At 37.7% G+C, this 18,675-nt stretch overlaps 1 protein-coding gene across 2 annotated transcripts in view; it reads right to left on the bottom strand.

Annotated features, from left to right (window-relative positions):
- LOC111639512 (Krueppel-like factor 8) overlaps positions 1–5,379 on the bottom strand; it is a 33,584-nt gene extending 28,205 nt beyond the window's left edge. The window contains exon 1 of one of the 2 annotated variants that reach the window (XM_023385411.1): positions 5,312–5,379. In XM_023385411.1, the coding sequence (XP_023241179.1) occupies positions 5,312–5,320 (9 nt within the window). In that variant the 5' untranslated portion in view covers positions 5,321–5,379. Of the gene's footprint in view, positions 1–563; positions 878–5,311 lie in introns of those variants that run through there. The other variant, XM_023385405.1, reaches the window with a different exon arrangement.
- Positions 5,380–18,675: the final 13,296 nt, after the last annotated feature.

Raw genomic sequence — 18,675 nt, forward strand, 5'->3', positions numbered from 1 at the left:
ACAGATTTTTCTATTTTAAATATGAAATCGTAATAAAGAATTCGAACATTCGAAACAATTGAAAAGAGTAAGGCACAGAAGCTAGAATTTAGGAAGGAAACGATTTAAAAGGCACAATTCTCATTAATAGTCATTAAGGTTAAGTGATAAATAGAAGCAGGAAACCATTGCGATTCACGCCAATCGTTTTACACTTTCCGCCTCATTTTCTTTCTTCGTACAAACACTAGCAAATTTTCAAATGAAAAAGAAACAACAAAACTTAATTTAATCTTCTAAAATTTCGTTTTCTAAATAAAATATAAATTAATTAAATAATTAATTGAATTCCTAAACAGCACCCGTACCAAAGCTAATTAATTGAGTTCATAAACAGCACCCGTACCCGTACCAAAGCTAATTAATTGAATTCCTAAACAAACGATAATACTAAGTGAAACCAGGAGAAAAGAGCATAATTTTTTTTGGTGTATTTAAGCTATTTTAATACATTTTAAAAGCTATATTCTTGAAGAATTCTTAAGAGAATTAAAGCAAGAATTAATTAGAAAGACTTGCCTTACCATGAGCGTGAACATAATGAAGATGTGAGAATCAACTGATTAAGAGCGAGACTTAGAAAACGAGTAAACAGACCATTTCATTGATTACAGACCCCGATCCGAGTTCCGGTACATCACCAAGTTCTCGGTGATATGTCTTTGAACTCGGCTGTCGCCGGTGCGTATCACTACGACTATTACCAAGTTTTTACACGCTCTTTCTCTCCCCCTTAGATTACAACTAACCACGCCTGGCACGGTGCCGGGAAACAGTGGTGACACTCTCTACGACTCGTCTCCATTACGTTACTTCCTGTCAATTTTCCGAACAAATTAAATGGAAAAGAAACGAAATTAATCGCTCTCCCTTTTCCCCCTCGACGGACATTTCACTTCATTCACCTCTTTCCGATTGGAAAATCTGTCACGCGCCAAATTGAATACCCTCGATTTGTAATTTTTATGCGGGATAATGAATGAGTTGTCATAATTCACTGACAACTTCCCGCTGTAAGCCGATGCTAGAAAATACAAAAGGCTATTAACGAACTTCTTTTTTTTCATATATATATATACATTTTTGTCGTGAATGAAGTCAAATTAGGTTATGTCATTGACAAGGCCACCATCGATTAAAAATTACCTTTTCCTTTCTTTTTCTGTCAGAATTAACTCGCCTTTTTCGAATATTTTCTTAAATAATTAACAGAAGCTGTTTTCTTTGAGGAAAACAAGCAAGAAATCCAAAAAAATCAATGATTTAAATCAGGGTTTCCACCCCTTTTAGAACAATTCTTTCCCGTATACCTCCTCCAATATTATATATATATAAAGCCTTTTATGAGGAAGAATTGATATTAAAATGTTCTTACTTCTTTAGCGACTACTAAATCCTTATAAATAAACTTCTAAAGAAACAATAATGCTCTTAAAGAAGCTCTAAAGAAGCAAAAACACAACGTTCCAGGTTCTCATTTAAATTTTCAGTTTCTTGGGAGGGAAGTACGGTACTTTTGCCAAATATTTTACTAGATTATAGGCAATAAGTAAAGAATAAAATCGGAGAGAGACCATTCCTCCGATAGGAAAACAATTAACAAAAAGAAGTAATCAGTGCAAATAACAATTGCACATTTCGCTTCTTCGGACTTCACGGTCAAGCAATTTAGCCATTGATAACGACACCGTGTGGCGCTACTTGCCACCAGATGGGGGTAACCGGTCGGGGGGAAAGTCTACAAGGGCAGAGGTTGTTTAACTTTGCTCCCGTTTTTGATCGTTGACTTTTTATCATCTGCTTTCTCTGTCATAGTGCAAACAATAGATATTCCTGGTACGGTATGGCAACAAGTCCACAATGTCTCAAAGGTTATAGGCATCGTCTGAGGGCATTTCCAATCGTCCTTGATTCCAAGGTAGAACAACACTCTAATGGTTCTTTATGACCTTATTCTGGGCGTTGTCCCTACGGTAACACGTGTTTGTAAAAGTATTAATGCTGATTTATTCGAGGAAGATACAATTAATTCCTCGGAAGGCATTGTCCATCCTTTTCTTGGTAGGGACCACTTTCAATTGCTAATACGCAAAACCGGGGAAGAAAACACTTAACATTAATAGCGATAAACACCAGCCAACCAGACCCGAAATCATATAAAATTACTCCAAATGTAAGCTCCAAAACACCAGGTTATGGAACTGTATTCGTAACCGGGTGTTGTGGGGCCTTGCGGATCACAATAAATAAACGGCAGCTGAAATGTAATAGTCCTATAGAAATAAAGAATCACGTGCTGTTTAGTAGTTTAGCCTTTACACATTTAAATCGTCTGTAGTGAAGTCAGTACTTGACATCTGCTGTTCTCCCGAGTCCACTTTGCCGCATTTCCCACACTCGACTCCACCTACTCCAACCCCACCCGGTGCGGGACCGGCAACCAGAACATGCGTTGCCTCAGGGGTTAGTCGGTGGTCAATCCCTAAATAGGATACTAAAAATAGCTTCCCAGGGGTCAGAGTCAAATTCATAGTATCGGAGGTCGGATGGGCCAAGGTCGTGGTTATGTAGGAGTTCCACCCCATTGCCAAAGATGTAATTGGATGGCTGTTTTCGGGTCCGAATTTACGGGGAAGGTGCACAGGGCTCCTTTTGGGGGTTTTATCCCCGTTTAGGGGTGCTCTAGAGTGAAATATTTTGTAAGGCGCAGATAGCCTTATACTATAAAGAGAGAGACCCCTGTAAAGATTTCCGTACCTCTCTATCGAGTCCGAATCTTACGAGGATCTTCTTATAAACGCGATTTTTTATTGGATATAAGGAATATCCAATAATAATTACGTATTATAATTGTTTATTTTACGCCGAAAGACGAATAAGTGGCAATTAAATCAACTCTTGCCATTCTTCTCGAGCGTAATGGCGTAACTTCGGAAGCGATGGAGGGGCGAAGGAAAGGAACTTAAAGCAGAAATTCATGAATAAAATATGATGGAATTCGAAGTGAAATACGATCTTTCTATAATAATTCTAAGAATAATCAGAGATTTGCTCATGAATTTTCTGAATAAACGCAATGTTCGTATTCGTTAATACAAAAGAAGCGCGCGGCACATTTTAAAAAGCCATAAAAGAAATAATATATTTATATAAATAATTAATTAATTAACTACTCTGTAATTAGTTTAATAAATCTAATTTTAAATTACATAAAATTTAAAAAAATAAATAAAATTAATTATTCATTTCTAGAAGTGCTCGCGATGGTAGATCCAATCCCTCAGGAGGAATGGCCTTTTGAAGTAGTAAACACTTTGAAACGCTTTTAAATCTAATAAATTCCGATATTAATTGAGAATTTAATTCTAATTAAATAATATTCATTAAAAGTCCTGTAATTTATTACAATATTTTAACAATTTATCGGTAAAAATTTGCTAATTTACTATTACTTAACTCGCGCCGTAATCATTCATGTTTCGGGCATTTTTTTCTCGTTTAAACCGATTGATTAAGGATAATTATAATTAAAAGATAATCGTAATTAATTAAAAATATATTTAAATAAGATTAAAGGAGAAGAAACTGTACGGGAGATTAAATAATCGGCAGTTTCTTGTAAGCATCTGCTTACAAGAAACTGAATGATTGTTGCAAAGAGGAATTTCAAGAGGGAAATTGTTTTAAAGATTTCATATTTAAACGATGATTGAGTGGACTGTCCGCATTAAATTTTACTCGACGATAACAATCTTTCGGATATTTAGTCTCCTCGGTTCCTATACACGACTACAGATGAGCGGGAACAATCCTCTCCACCCCAGTCTGATCCCTCCAGGGGGTGATAAAAGGGGAAGAAGCATGGAACATCTGTCGAGAATCAGAAGACGAGACCAGGCGCACGTCAGAGCACACGAGGCTTAGCTGTAGGCCTAACATGGAAGCTTTTTGTTCTGTCGTCTGTCGACTTTAGGGCTAATCTATGATCGCCGTGTTGAATAGAACCTAGGGGTGGGGCCAGTGGCCCACCATCTGTCGTGGCCGACGCACCAGCTGCCCCTGAAGGCCCGGGGTGGGTGGTGGGGTCTGCCCAGAGTTCCTTTGTTCGCTTCCTCGCCCCCGGGTCACACCTGACATAGTCTAGCTTCGAACGAAAAGTCACGGTGAAGAAAAAGTCTAGTCTTTGAAAAATCCATTGGTCGACGGGCTATAAAAATCCTCCAAAATTAACATTAGTCTTTTCGTGTGTATATTTTTTCGCGCCTAACAATACCCCCAAATTGTATTTTATACCTCCCGAAAACTGGCATTTGAATCGGGGTGCGAACGGAACGAAAAATCCACGATTCGTGAAGTGAAATCACATTTAAAAAAAAAGGAGCCAACATCGTTGCACAAGTCTTCTTTCTTTTTTCTATTTTCTAAGAATTAACCACCCCAAATTTACCTGGTGTATTAATTCTTGGTAACTAACTAACTCCATAGTCTCCTCTTTTTTTTCGGATTAAGGTCATTAAAATATATGAATAGTTATTAAGATCCCAACCCCGTGATCCTAACATCCAGGGGGGGCGTCGATGTCAAGTGAGGTCGGCAAAATGGCACGACATCGTGTCTGTTTATGACGTCAACGGGCGTTACTGTAGGGTGTTTCCTAAAAACAGCATGGGTATGGATAGAAACAGAAATGACGACGCCGTTTTTCTTGGAGTTTTCAAAGAAGACCTTCTGGCAAATTTCACCTTCTAAGTATAATTTTCGTGGCACTCAAATTACAAAAAGAAATCTCTCTTATTTTAAAGGTGAAATGTATGAAAATTTAAACAATTAGGAGGGGTAGACATTTTTTTTGTGTTTTATACAAAATATTCATACCGTATCGTTGTTTTTTTCGAATATATCTTTACCCTGCTTTTAAGAACGGACAAACCCAAGACAGATAACAGAAGGAAGATAAGGACAGATGTCCTGTCTGCCTCCAAACATTTACACAGGTGAGAAGACAGGTGTGTTTTCTATGACGTATTCATTCCTCTACTGTATTCTAACGTCGATATTAAACACTACAACGTTTATTTAATCCATACCCGGAGAAGAAACATTAATTTATACAACATTTTATACCGTATACTACGTTATAAATAAACAATTAAAATTTAAAGTAGAGTAATCGAGTTACGTAAGTAAGGGTAGTGTCTTAAGTTTAACGACACTAATGAATAAATATAGAAGAAATTTTTAATTAATTATGATTAAAACTTAAAGAACTTACCAGGACCATACGCAGGGATTATGAGTACTGAGTTGCTATCCTCAGAACATCCGCCAAAACTGGTCGCCGAAACCTGTAGGAAAGGCCGGTCTCTGAGTGGGAGGGACCGTTATTGTTGTCTCCTTACCAGATTGGTCGATTTATACGAGGGGGTGCCACGCGGGGATTCAACCCCGCTTATGGGGGTGGGTAGGAAGAACGTGCGCCCGTCATCTGCTCTTCTGTTTTTTTTTTTTTTTTCTTTCGTTCCTCCACGACTTGAATACGAAAAAGTAACTCGTACCCTCGTCTTTATGTTCGTGCGTGTGTACTGTATACGTTTGTGCGTTTGTTTTCTAACACGTGCCCCCGTGTGTTACGAATCAACAGTATTCATTATATTGTTGTGTCGCAATATAAATATATTAAATATATATTTATCTGATTAAGGTTAATTCAGATAACCAGAAAGGTCAATTTACAATATGAAAGATAATAATCGTCATGCTCTACATTTATGTAAAAAAATGTGCATACGATCTATTAAACTTTCCTAGTGTATAGCTCGTAATTTAAAACCCAATCGTTGTCTATGACAGGTTAATATTTTTTTTGCGTATGTTTACGTGATTTTAAAATCCCACGTGTTCTATATATTAAATAAGACAAAGAAAAAAAAAGACACCCCACGTGATTTCGGCCATTAAAATGGGCAAAAACAAGTAACAGGAGCGACAAAATAATTGTTTACACGCACCAAAAAGTCATCAGATTTCGTAGCGATTTACAAAGATTTCCCCCCCCCCTTTTTTTTAAAGGTGAAGAACAAATAGAGGAGGAGAAAAAGAAGCTAAACAGGAAATTGGTTTGTTGTGTTTTTCAGTCTTAAACCATCAACACTTGACGTTATAATAGGCCTACCACACTTAACAAGATTTGAAAGGGGGAGGGAAAAAAAATTCGAGACAAGAAAGCTGTGGGACAACAAGCATTCTAAGGATGCCCGAGGCACAGGGGCGTGGTTTTACAACTGAGCAAACGGACATAATAAAGATGTAGTACAACTACGCGGCAGGCATTCCAACCCTTTCTTTTAAACATTGTGAACACAAAAGAGATGCCCCCGGGTCAATAGATTGTTGGATGTAATTCTCGAATTTGTCTCGTTTCATTCGATCTTTTTTTTATCGAGATTTCTGACGACAAATTGTAAACGCTCTTACCAAGCCTCTTATTATTTTGGTGTACTGCTAATTACCATTGAACTTGGAGTAAAAGGTAATTAAGAAGCACGTGCGCTAATTGAAGCCGCATTAAAAACACTATTGTTAAAATGTTGACTCGATAAAATTGTACATCGGAGCGCGATATCCTGTTTATCAAACACGTAATTTAGCTGTTACTTGTTACTCGATTCGAATTTTTGTCACTGGTTGCGCTGCCTGAGCGTGTTCTGGTGTGTATATACATACAAGAAATTCACATAAAGTTGCAAGCTGCATAGCCAAAACTAATTGCACGTTGATATTCAGCAGCTATCGCCCCTTCTCCATCCTAACGGCAAACGTGTCCGACCTTTGACCCTGGGGGCTAGTCGCTGGAGGTCTGCAGTGGGCGGAGGAGACAGTCGACGCCTGTCCAGCTCTTGGAGCTAATAAGCCTCGGGCAAGTCGTGAAGTCGTGAGTAACCCAGGCTTCCAGGCAGAAAATGTAAAACAGTCTGCCCGGCACTGCACGGAGTCGCTGCTGAGGAAACTCACGACTTGCCCATAGTATATGCTTATTGCATTCTTGGTGATGAACTCGCTTTTCTTCTCAACCCTTGCCATATTTAATGTTAAGTGAAGTGTCAACCGGATAGAATGCAGTCTTCATTTCGTATCTTCCCCTTTGACTCCGTTTGGAATGTTGCCATCACTTCGAACCGACTGTTTTCATTTCCTGTTTCCCATCTTTACTCTGTTCTTCACCTTTGTTTCCAACTACAGAGTATGAAATGTTGATCATAATTTACCATACAAACGCTTTAAGCATCGTTCAATCGAATGCACCCATTGATGAAAATGAAAATCAGAGCAGCACCCCTTTGCAGCTTCCATCGAAAGTATTATTATGTTTTCGTACCTTGTACGCCGTGGTCCTGAATCTTGTAGATGGATTATTTTCACAGACACAGTCTTTGGAAATGATCATTGTTGAGGACGTTCAATTAACATGTAGAGAATGTTCAATCTATGGGAATGCTCATTGATCGTTTCCATGTATTAAACATCCAAGATGATTCTATGCATTATTCTTAACTCCAAGCTTATGTGACCATGATTTATCAATGTGTTTTTCTTTTGAAATTGAAATCCATAGCTCCGCTTTCAAGAAATTTCACAGGTTCTTCACGAAATTTCTTTTAAACCATTTAAATCCATAGAATTTCTCTCCCTCAATGCCTCAAAATTTAGTGTGGCACTAAATCGAAGTATCTCAACAGTAAAAATTCCGCACTAAAGGGGGGGGGTCTTAGTCCTATGGTTTGATGAAAACGTCGTTTGCAATGAAAATGGTTTCTTCTACATTCAATATTTATGGAGAATGGAAAATGTCTACCTCCATATAATGAAAATTCTAATGATTAATGTCCTTTATCTTCTTCGAATAATTAATTGTCTTTGGAAGTCATATTTTATTTTCAATTTTTACCATTACTTGGCATATTTTATTATATTTTTAAGCCCATAATTAAATTAATAATAAGATGCGAGGTTAATCCTGTAATTTATAAGTCCCGAATGTTCGGAGTGATTTGAATTTTAAGCTGAACCTGAATAAATTCGTGTTATTGTTCATTATTTAAACAGTAAAAAAATACATATAAATCACGAATGATTTCTGTTTTATTTAAATTAAATTTCTGTTGTTAATTTAGCTGAAACTCCCAACAACGGACACCTCTAAACGACGACCACCTCCTAACAACGAGCATTTTTCTTTTTATGTTCCCGTTATTAGTGCTGTTTAGGGGATTTAACTGTATTTTACATATTTTTAATGGAATTTTCTACAATAAAACAGCTTAAATAATAGATATTGAATTTAATTTCACTTAATCTGGTAATTTAATTATGTTTTTTTCTCTCCCCCATACGTTTACAGGCCTTAATAAAGGAAAGCCGATAGGCCCAATGGACACGGAACCAGATGTAGAATGGTCCAGACCCTCTCAAAAAAGACCAGAAGGACCGGAAACAGAAGGGCTCAGACCCTCTCAAAACGAGTCGGCATGTCGCTCGCTTCTTCGTGGCGTTGACCCTCCCGTAAAAAGCGAGAAGGCCCGTTTAGCCGGGCCTCACATTTACAAGAGTCTCAAAAATATTTGTTGCAAACTATTCCATTGTACTAAGAGGGGAAAAAACCCCTTCATATTTACAAGTTTAATTACCTAAAAATATAGGGGCCTAATACAATTTTTACCCCTCTTTTTAGGTCCAGGCCTCTCTGAAAGGTCCCGAAACGGCTCCAAAATTTAACATTTTATGTAAAAAAAAAAACACTATATAAATTAAAGTTTATTATCTCTTACTCATTATACAATCGAGCCTGCAAAAAACGACCACCTTCTAAGAACGGCCACCTGTAAATGACGGCCATTTTTCAGGAAGGTTTCTTATTCGAATGCATACAAAATAACCTCCAAACAACGGCCATTTTTTTTCTATGTACCCATCTGTGGCCGTTGTTCGCAGGTTCGACAGGCTTCGATAGATCCAGTCCTTCAGATTTTTGTATTTAAGTAACTATAAAGAATAATCATCCGCCGGTTATTAAATTAATTTTAAATGCATTTTTAATATAAAATAACAGTTTAAATTCCTACAAAGTGCAGAAAAACTATAGAAATTTAACAAGTTTCACCTCGAAATTCCTCAGATAACAATCGTAAATTGCCCTATTAAATAGCTTAAACAAGTAAATTATTATATAAAAATATTAATAATAATACTCTTATAAATTTTAACATCATAAATTTTTCATTAAATAAGAAAATAATGGAAGAAAAAAGAAGAAAAAAAACAATAATCTGGTCGAGAAATCACGAGATAAAAACAAAAGAAAACCTGTAGATCAAGCTATTAAAGTAAATAAATATACAATATAAACTCGTTTTATGGTAAGATATGAATCTATATTTATACAAATTTATAGTTTTTTTTAGATATAAAAACAATTTATTCATTTAAATAAATTGAATTTCTTAAATAAATTAATAAATAATTGCAGCTTACTCGTATCTTATAGCTTCTGTGACGTACTATTCCTCTGTCTTGTAGAGGATTTCTACAAGACAGAGGAATTGCACAGAAGCGATATTGTTAAATGACGAATTGAACATTTAAATGACTTAATTAGAGACAATAAAACCTCTATTCTGCGACCACCAACTGTTCCGAGTGATGGTCGCTTTGGAAGGGTGGTCTTTTAGAGGGGGTTTCATTGTAATTGGTTTTTCACCACTTTTCGTTATGTTGTTCGATGAAAACGTTAAAGTTTAGGGCCCCTCTAAGTTTGGGGCTCGGGTAAAATGAACCCTGACAGGGTATGCTTCAAAAGCACATTCTCGTAGGGTCCCCCCATATTTTGAGGGGTTTGAATATAAATTGTGGTATTCTATAATAGTATTTTGAAACATACGTGAGGCCCTTTCTCTCACCAATCCTCCTCCTCCTTCCTCATAATTTGGTCAAACTCACTATAAGCATGGAAGAAAGGACCTCTTAGTGTTTGCAGGGAGAGAGAAAATTAGTAAAAACGAAGGCTCAAACGAAGGCTCAAACGAAGGATCTTTGGTTCGGGCCCTAAACATCGAAAGGTCTCAAATATAATTTATTTCACGTAAAACACGTGAAAGTTCATTTGTGACCCGAATTAATCCCCCCTCACTTTTCTGAGGCCCTAGTAACGTCGATTGTAATTCTCCAAATGATCCTATTGAGAAGGGCGTTACATCAAAGTGTAACAACGCTTCGTTACCTTCAATACACATCTATCTAAATACAATACATATATAATATTTCTTTACGTGTGCTAAATGCAACTCGAAATAGACTCACGAGGTCCTTCTATTAAATTAGAAATGAAGGTTCTTCCCTCTAGACTAGAACCAAAATGTTGGCTATGATAATAGCCTGTTGCTATAAGGATTCGAATCTGATACTCCCTAATTTTCATGGCAGGATATATCAAGCCCCCCCTCCCTCATTATCCGTTCGCTCTACTACGAGTCTAGTTGAATGCGTGATGCCAAGACCTCCCTATTGTGGCACGAAAGGCTCTGCCAAGTAGGGTGACCCCCTCTGTAAAGGCCTTCGTGGTGTCTACAGATGAAAAGAAACGTCCAAAAGAATTCTGAAATGTAGTTAACAGACCTCTTTAAAACAATTTGCACTTGTAATTATTATTTATATCATGTTCGAGGACCCTAAAAAGGGCCTCATGGCCGGGTTTCTACTCAACAACCAAAAAATAATAAACTTTTACTACTAGCCTCTTTATGTGTCAATTATAGAAAAACTTGTTGATGTAAAATATTGATACATTTATTGTATAACAAGAGGCCCTGTGTTGTAATTCATTATTCCTTAATTAGTTTCTATTTTAAAAAAGAAATGTTGCCATTGTTCTTTTCTAATTCGTATACAATGTAGCGAACTTCAACTCTAAACAAGTTTCAATAAGAATATTATTACCTGTTTGTATTATTCTTATGCAAATTAATGTAAAAAAGCAGGGCTTTGGGATATTTAGGGCCCTCGTAAGAAAGGGATCCTTTTCTTCTGGTTCTTCTGACGTGCCTGGTACACGGGGCCCCTCTGAAAGGATCTTTTACTAATTCTTCTGAAGTGGGCCCGTTAGAAGAGGGGAATAATTTCTTTTGATTCTTATTACAGAAACTTGGGAGGCCTTTTGACGTAACGCTCTCGGTTTTATCACATTTCCATCTTCCCATTATATACTTGAAAATATATAAATTAATTTTCTAGCTTACAGATTAGGCCCACGTACAGTTAGCCTACCTGGGTAAGGGGAGGCTCTAAAGTCTAAATTATAGCCCCCATTTAACGGAGCCTTAAACTATAATGTGTTATTAATATAACACAAGAATACGAAGGATCAGATAGAGAAGGGCCAGTAGATAATTTGGTATGGATCCCGGACACAGAAGGACAAAAAAAAAAAAAAAACAACACTACTTCCCCATTACGAATACAAAAGTCAATTTACTACTTAATTATAATTAAAAATCCTTTAATAAATTAATAATTAAACGCAATTAATTCAAACAATGACGTAAAAGAAATCGATCACTTTCACCTTCCAACTACCTCGTGTCGTGTTTAAATTTTCATATTACGTCAACAGGATCCTGTCTCACACGACTGTCAAAGTTCAAAATTCACTAAAATAAAAAAAAAAATAAAAAAAGATTTTGGGTCTGTTGGTGAATACAGCGAACTTGGGGCGAGGCACGCTGCCTGCTGAGCTTTATGAAAGCCGCCCACTCCCTCAGGAGCCACGTGAGACCCGACTAGCGCGTGCCGGCCACACCCCGGGGTCACAGGGCACGGTTGGCCTCTCCCGTGTCCGACCTTGAAGCGGCCAGTGGCTCCCCCGACGAGAAAGAATATGGACGAGAGAGAGAGAGAGAGAGAGCCTTGTGTGACGTCCTCACTCACTTGTTACGTGAATTTTTTCCAAGTAGTTTAATTAATATGGTGTTAATTAACAATTTCTGCACACTCGAGATACTTAATTAACATATTTTAAACAATATAAACCTATTCTAGAAGAGAAAATTAAGGAAGGAAGGAGCAAAAAAAGAGGGGTTAAAAAGAAAAAAAAAAGACCTGTGAAGGAAGGAAGAAGGAGAAGATATTCGTTTCACGATCCTTCCTGACAAATTTCGTCCTTTGTAGTGGACCTAATTACATTTTCTCATGCTGTACTTCGGGTGTCGGTACAGCAATTTGATTATAGAGAGTAACTTAAACAAGTAATTCATCTTTACTGTTTAAAAAAAAAACAAGAAAAAATTATAGAGCTACTCGACTCATTTTGCCCAAAATTTCCCTATTGAGCTTTCCACTTCCTGGTTTCTTAATTCTTAACGAGTTGCATAAACACTAGAGAAATGTAACTTTCATTGTTCGTTAGTATGACGTGGGTATATTTGTACATCTGCCAATCCCAGCCGGGATAGTAATATGACCCAACAGGTCTTCAAATGATGGATGAAACGTTGAGAGCAACTGGCAGTGGCAGAGTAGCTGGCGTGGAAGTGCTAATTTGTTTCTCACCTTTGACCTACCTCTTCTCTCTTCTCCTCCCGTGTCACCATCCTTTGCTATCATCTGCATAATGTTACTTCATACGCAACCTCCAGGAGGATCCTCCGTAGATCATATAACTGGTAGTTCATTCAACCCTGTGGACTTTTGTGTTTTTTTGGGGGGGGGGTTGGTAGATTCTCCTGTGTACCAAACACCAGTACGGCACCCCGACTAGTGGAAGAATTGATGATTTGATTCGGGGTCACACATTTCGAGCGGAAGTTCGACGCATGACGGGACAGGCGGAGACGTCCGCTTTACCGCTACTCCACCCAAAGGGCGCCACCTTCTCGGAATTTGAGGGTGGACCCACTCGTGTCATCCGACGCCGCCCTCTTTGTAACCTCTGAAAGTATGCTCAAGGACTGTTCGGCATCATTAAGATTCGATCTTAATTAACTTTTGTTCAGTTAATTATCATCATTTTTGCGTATTCCAAAGTCGAGGAGGGATGGTTCCCAATCGAATAGAACGGAGCGATGAATACAGACCCACCACCACGACTCTCCACCCACGTCAGGTGTCTAATCGCGCTTCTATCTGCTCCATCTAATCCCGTTAAGGTCACGATAAGAGAAACAGTGGGCGTTTTTTTTTTTTCTTTTGGGTGGTAGTTGCCACGCGACTGTCGTCTCCATCACGGATGTTAGAATCTGCCTAATTTCCCCCACCCAAAATGTCACATTGGTCTCATCCGTGCGACAAATTGTCCTCTCCATTGGTCCAATGAAGGTGCGATTCTTTACCGAAACGCTTTTTTATTTTATTTATTTGAAAGAGCAAAGCTCTGGACTTTATTAAATTTCAACAAAAACTACGCTAGAGTCGTCACGAATCAATATTAAATTTGTCACGCACGGCCCCTCACCCCGTACGTTTGATGGTTATATCAGCGTGACAGACATATCCGCCTCTCCCAAATTCATTTTTTATTCTTTATTTCTTTCCATAATCTACTTTCCGCCGCCATTTTTTAAGCATCTTCCTTCACAAATGCAAGTTTAGAGCCCGAAAATTAATTGATTTACATTGTTTTTCTCTCATTCCCTTGTTGTAGTGTGTTAAACACGTGGGAATTCTATACACACACCAATTATTGAACTTCTATTAAAAGGGAATTCGGGAGTGTAGATTTTTCTGCATTCGGGCTTATAATTTACTCGATAAAATGGTGAATAAAAGGTGAACCAAATGGTTGAAGCTATGTAAACTAGCGATATCCGGGCAGGATGTATTGGAGGGTACCAGGAAACCTCGCCCTGTCACCAACGCCCACGAACTTCCCGTAAATTTTAGTAAAGTGAAAATGAACAACGATCTGATTTTTCTTCGACCCCCTCTCATTAACAAAAGAACATAAACAAAAATCATAATCATCCGCTAGTTTTAATTTCCATTTGTTCGGTAACAATATATAATAATAATACGAAATTTCCGTTCTGTGTACAATACTGTACATGAACTTTCACGTATTTCCTCTTTAACCGGCAAAAAAAATATGTATATCGCATATATACAGTCTTACTTCTGTCTCGAACCCTATGAATGGGGCCTGTGAGAAGTGAAATGGGGCCTCCTCGTCCCTTTTCTAAAGACATAAAAATATACGAATAAAATCGATTATATAACTTAATTTTGCGTTGTTTTTTTTTACATAAAAGATATATTTTATGCCCCTCTGTGTTTAGGGCCCATTACTTCACTGTACTAATTTATTATTGTATTAAAATTACCGGGAATCAATAGTAATAGTCCGGATAGAAAGGTGTATTTGGCAAGATCAAATTTATGCCTAATCTTATAAGTGAGGCCCTATAAAAAGCCATACTTCTTAGGAGGACCATAAACAAATATTTTTGTTGTGTGTATATGCCCGAATATAATTCCCATAAAGAAATTGGACCGGCCCTAAAAAAACAAGGCCTCCCCCCCCGCTCGTCTCTCTCTTAAGCCAAGTACACGCCTACCGGTACAACCGAACGTGTGAATGACAGAACTGTCAATTGTTTTTTTCCACATTCAAGTATACCTGCCAGGTGTACAGGTAAAGTACGTGTCTACTCGACTTTAGAAATTACACAGTAGTGAAATCACACACTAACGCGACAACACCAACTGTGACTATTGTTAATTACATTCACTTCAGAGGACCTGCACCATTAAAAATTTGTATAATGACCCTTCACAATGAAATAAACAAAAAAAAAAAGAATTTTTTTTTTATCCTTTTCAGGTGCGGCCTGTATGCAATTCTCTGCATAAACACACAACCGTGCACATTCAGTATTCATGCAGAAATTACAAAGAGTAATAAAACAAACCTTTCCACAAGATTTATGACCGTCGAAAATTTGAAAAGTGTAATTATTTTTCAACTGAAGAGAGAGAGAGAAAAAGAGATTTTTCTTGTTTAAAACTATAAACACGGCAATTTATTCCCAGTGGAATATTTCAAATACGATTCTTTCATACTGATTGTTTCTTAATTATCTCGATATCCTGTAAGTCCATTAATTAATAATTCATTGTCTTTTTTATTTGACTGATTGCCAAATTGCTAATATTAGGTCAACTGTCGAACGTGTGGAGAATTCCAAATTTTCACAATTACTCTCTATTTATATTTTTCTAATGATAATCTATTGGTTTTCTTTCTAATTATGACACTATTTTCTCTTTGTTTTCTCTAATTATCACATTAAAATTATAATTAATTAACTCAGGTAAGTGTCTTAAACGAGACTGTACTTATAACACGTTACCTGAGTTTGCAAGTGTTCCATAAACAAAATATAATAATAGGTAGTGTGTATAATAGGCATCATAAGAAGCTTCACAGGCATCGTAGGTAACATACGAGACAGCATAGCATCATAACAGACAATACAGGAGACAGCACAGCATCATAACAGACAATACAGGAGACAGCATAGCATCATAACAGACAATACAGGAGACAGCACAGCATCATAACAGACAATACAGGAGACAGCATAGCATCATAACAGGAAATACAGGAGACAGCATAGCATCATAACAGACAATACAGGAGACAGCATAACAGGAGTAACACATCTGTATGATTTCAGCGTAAGTAAATTAGTACAAAGATCATAAAATTATCCTAATAAAAAAATGCTTGATTAGCATTTTAATTTACATATAATAAAAACGTGTTAATAATCTTAATAATTCGCACGGACACTAAATTACGTGTACGTACTTCTCCGGCGACGTGACGCAGTTACATTGGCAGGGAGTAACATCCAAAGGAGGCCAAATCAAGATTGACAAGCTCCAATTTCCCTCAGTCAGTCGGGGGTAAAGGTAGTAGGCGGATACAATGCCACCATCAATCTTCCCCATCTTACCCCCAATAGTGTGGGAGGAAGGGCCTCGATTGATATTATATTTAATAAATCTCCAGTTTTACTATGGTTTGTTTTTTTTTTTTTTTTATGTATTCTGTTAATCATCTCCTCCTCCTTTTCCCCCCTCGTTATAACGACGTTATTTATCTACATTTAATATATCGTAATTCTTGAAAAAATTGAATTCGATTTATAGTGTACGATAGACTGCAACCCGTTTAATTTATGGTAGCTGGGGGAGATATGTGCTTAATATTCTTTTATCAGTAGCTGCTGTCACTGCTCGAACATATTTCCGAATAATCAGATTATTATTATCGTCATAATATCCTCGAGGAACTCGTAACTTAGCTCGAGTTACAGATAACGTGAATCCAAAAAGACGTAATCTCTACGAATTTGTTTCCTCTGTTTTTTAAATAAATATAACAGATTTTTATCTGAATTTTATTGAAAACTCTTATGTAAATTCCAAATTATGAACCTCTTGAAGTTCCATAGAATTGCACCATGCAGTTTGGTACATAATAGAGCTTTTTTTCATAGAGTTGCCTGGACAATTCCATAGAGAATGGAGCATTTCTACAGAACTGCAAGATGAAATTCCATAAAGAATGGAACACTTTTCATAGAACCGAATGGTGCAATTCAATAGATAATAAAGTAATACCATATAGGTTCGAGGTACAATGATAAGAAATGCTCAATTCCTTTAGTGTGTTGCACGCAATTCGATGCGACTAGGAGTACCAGTGTCCGGTACCCTATAAGTATTTTTTTAATTTAGTCTTTTAAAGGAACTATCACCCGCAGGCAAATGGAACCTGGATGGAATCCAGTCTAACAAAATTAAAGATGTAATTTTGGTTTAAAGTAAGGGGGATAATTATGGACGACGCAACACCGGTAGCGCCTATTGACAAAGCAGACGAATGATGATGCACAATGGAAGAGCCATCTAATTAAGCCTGGCAGACAATTCTGTCACTAACGGAACACAAGAAACGGCGCCAAGAATCAACTTATTGACAAGATAATTAACACGTGACACCGGGCCCTCCTTTCGTCGGTAAGTGCGCTTGCTAAGGCAAACTTGTTGCGTCTGTTTGCCTACCTTAAGCACTAATTTATTGTAAACACTGCACATTCAATTTGTGGCCTGTCATTTTTATTTAATTGAGAAACATTACTACTGTTCTACTAGTGTTTTTTCATACTTTTTTTTTTTTTCTTTTCTTTCTGAAGATGCTCTCACTCCACTCCGGTTTGGTGGATAAATTTCCATTAAATCGATAGGAAGAAGGAAGTCATTTGCCATTCTAAAGAGAGCAGGCGCCTAAAAAACAACCCTGATCGATAAGGCGGACACATCCTGGTTTCAGGAATGTAGAACGAGATAAAAGAAAGCCGAGGGGAAAGTCCCATATCCCTGGACATAAGCCAATCTATTCTTTGGACCTTCTCATCTCTCGTCAAGGTACGTTCTCCCCCCCTCTACAGGATAGCTATTAAATTATATTACCCAAAGAAGGAGTTGTAAAGTGGTATAGGGGTATTTCCATCTCGAAATTTCCTCATTAACAACGTCGTCTAGAACGGAATTAATTATCTAAAATGGGGGTGCTCGTCGGATCCTTTCTCTATATTCTTCTTCAGAGGTAACCGAATCCAGATCGCGTGCTGCGTAATTCATATTAAGTCGTCATGCTCCCGTCCATTTTCCATGCTAGCAGTAATTGTGGCATTAGTCACAGCCGTAACCTTCGACCTTTCGAGATTTCTCTTTGTCCACGCTATCGTTTGACTCGGGTGCCTCGAATGTCTTCATCGCCTCCGTGCACGGATTCAAAAAATACAGTGCGTTACGTTGCGTTACGTTTTAAGTAATCAAAGCAACACCAATTTCACTTTGGAGAAAGGATTGACAATGGAAGAAACGAAGTTCGCGTGTTCTAAACCCATTGGATTGCCCGAGCGGCTCCTCCCTTTGAAATTACGACTGATGTAAGAGGGATCTTCGATATTTACGTTCGATCATTTCTGACGCACAACCCCTATTTACAGCATCACCCCGAATTAATGAGAGGTTTAAAGAACTTAAAAATTATTATTGTTTTTGCCTTATTGGCTAATTATCCGTTTAAATTATTAGGCGATCGTCCCTCGTCCACTTCTGACCTGCCAAGTAGGTCTATGAGTTACGGGCTTAGTTTTTTTTTTTTTTCTTCCATCGTAACCATAGATGAATCGATAAAAATGACATACAGCGAGACGTTCCAACTTCCCAAGGACATACAACACTGGTTTTATCAAAACTTGCCGTGACATATGGCCTCAGACGAGTTGCGAAGGATTCGAAGTGTGGAAATTTCTCCAGTTTTTTTCCCATTTCGTCTACTTTATTTACGTCACTTTCGAGAGCGCGCGCAACCTCCCCTCTTCCCTCTTCTCGCGGTTGACCCCAATACGATCGGAAGTGGTTGACCAATGGACACTTAATGGATTAAACCGGAGGGTATGCCCCAGGGATTTTCCCATTTCGTCCTTCTTCCTGGCGACGATTGTCATCGTCACTGATAATAAACGGTGGGCTAGGCCATTCCTATTATCTTGTACCTTGCAAATGGACATTTTG

The sequence above is a fragment of the Centruroides sculpturatus genome, unplaced genomic scaffold (genome assembly GCF_000671375.1).
Source record: "Centruroides sculpturatus isolate CEXI.00-Female unplaced genomic scaffold, Cexi_2.0 scaffold212, whole genome shotgun sequence".
NCBI classification, from domain to species: Eukaryota; Metazoa; Arthropoda; class Arachnida; order Scorpiones; family Buthidae; genus Centruroides; species Centruroides sculpturatus.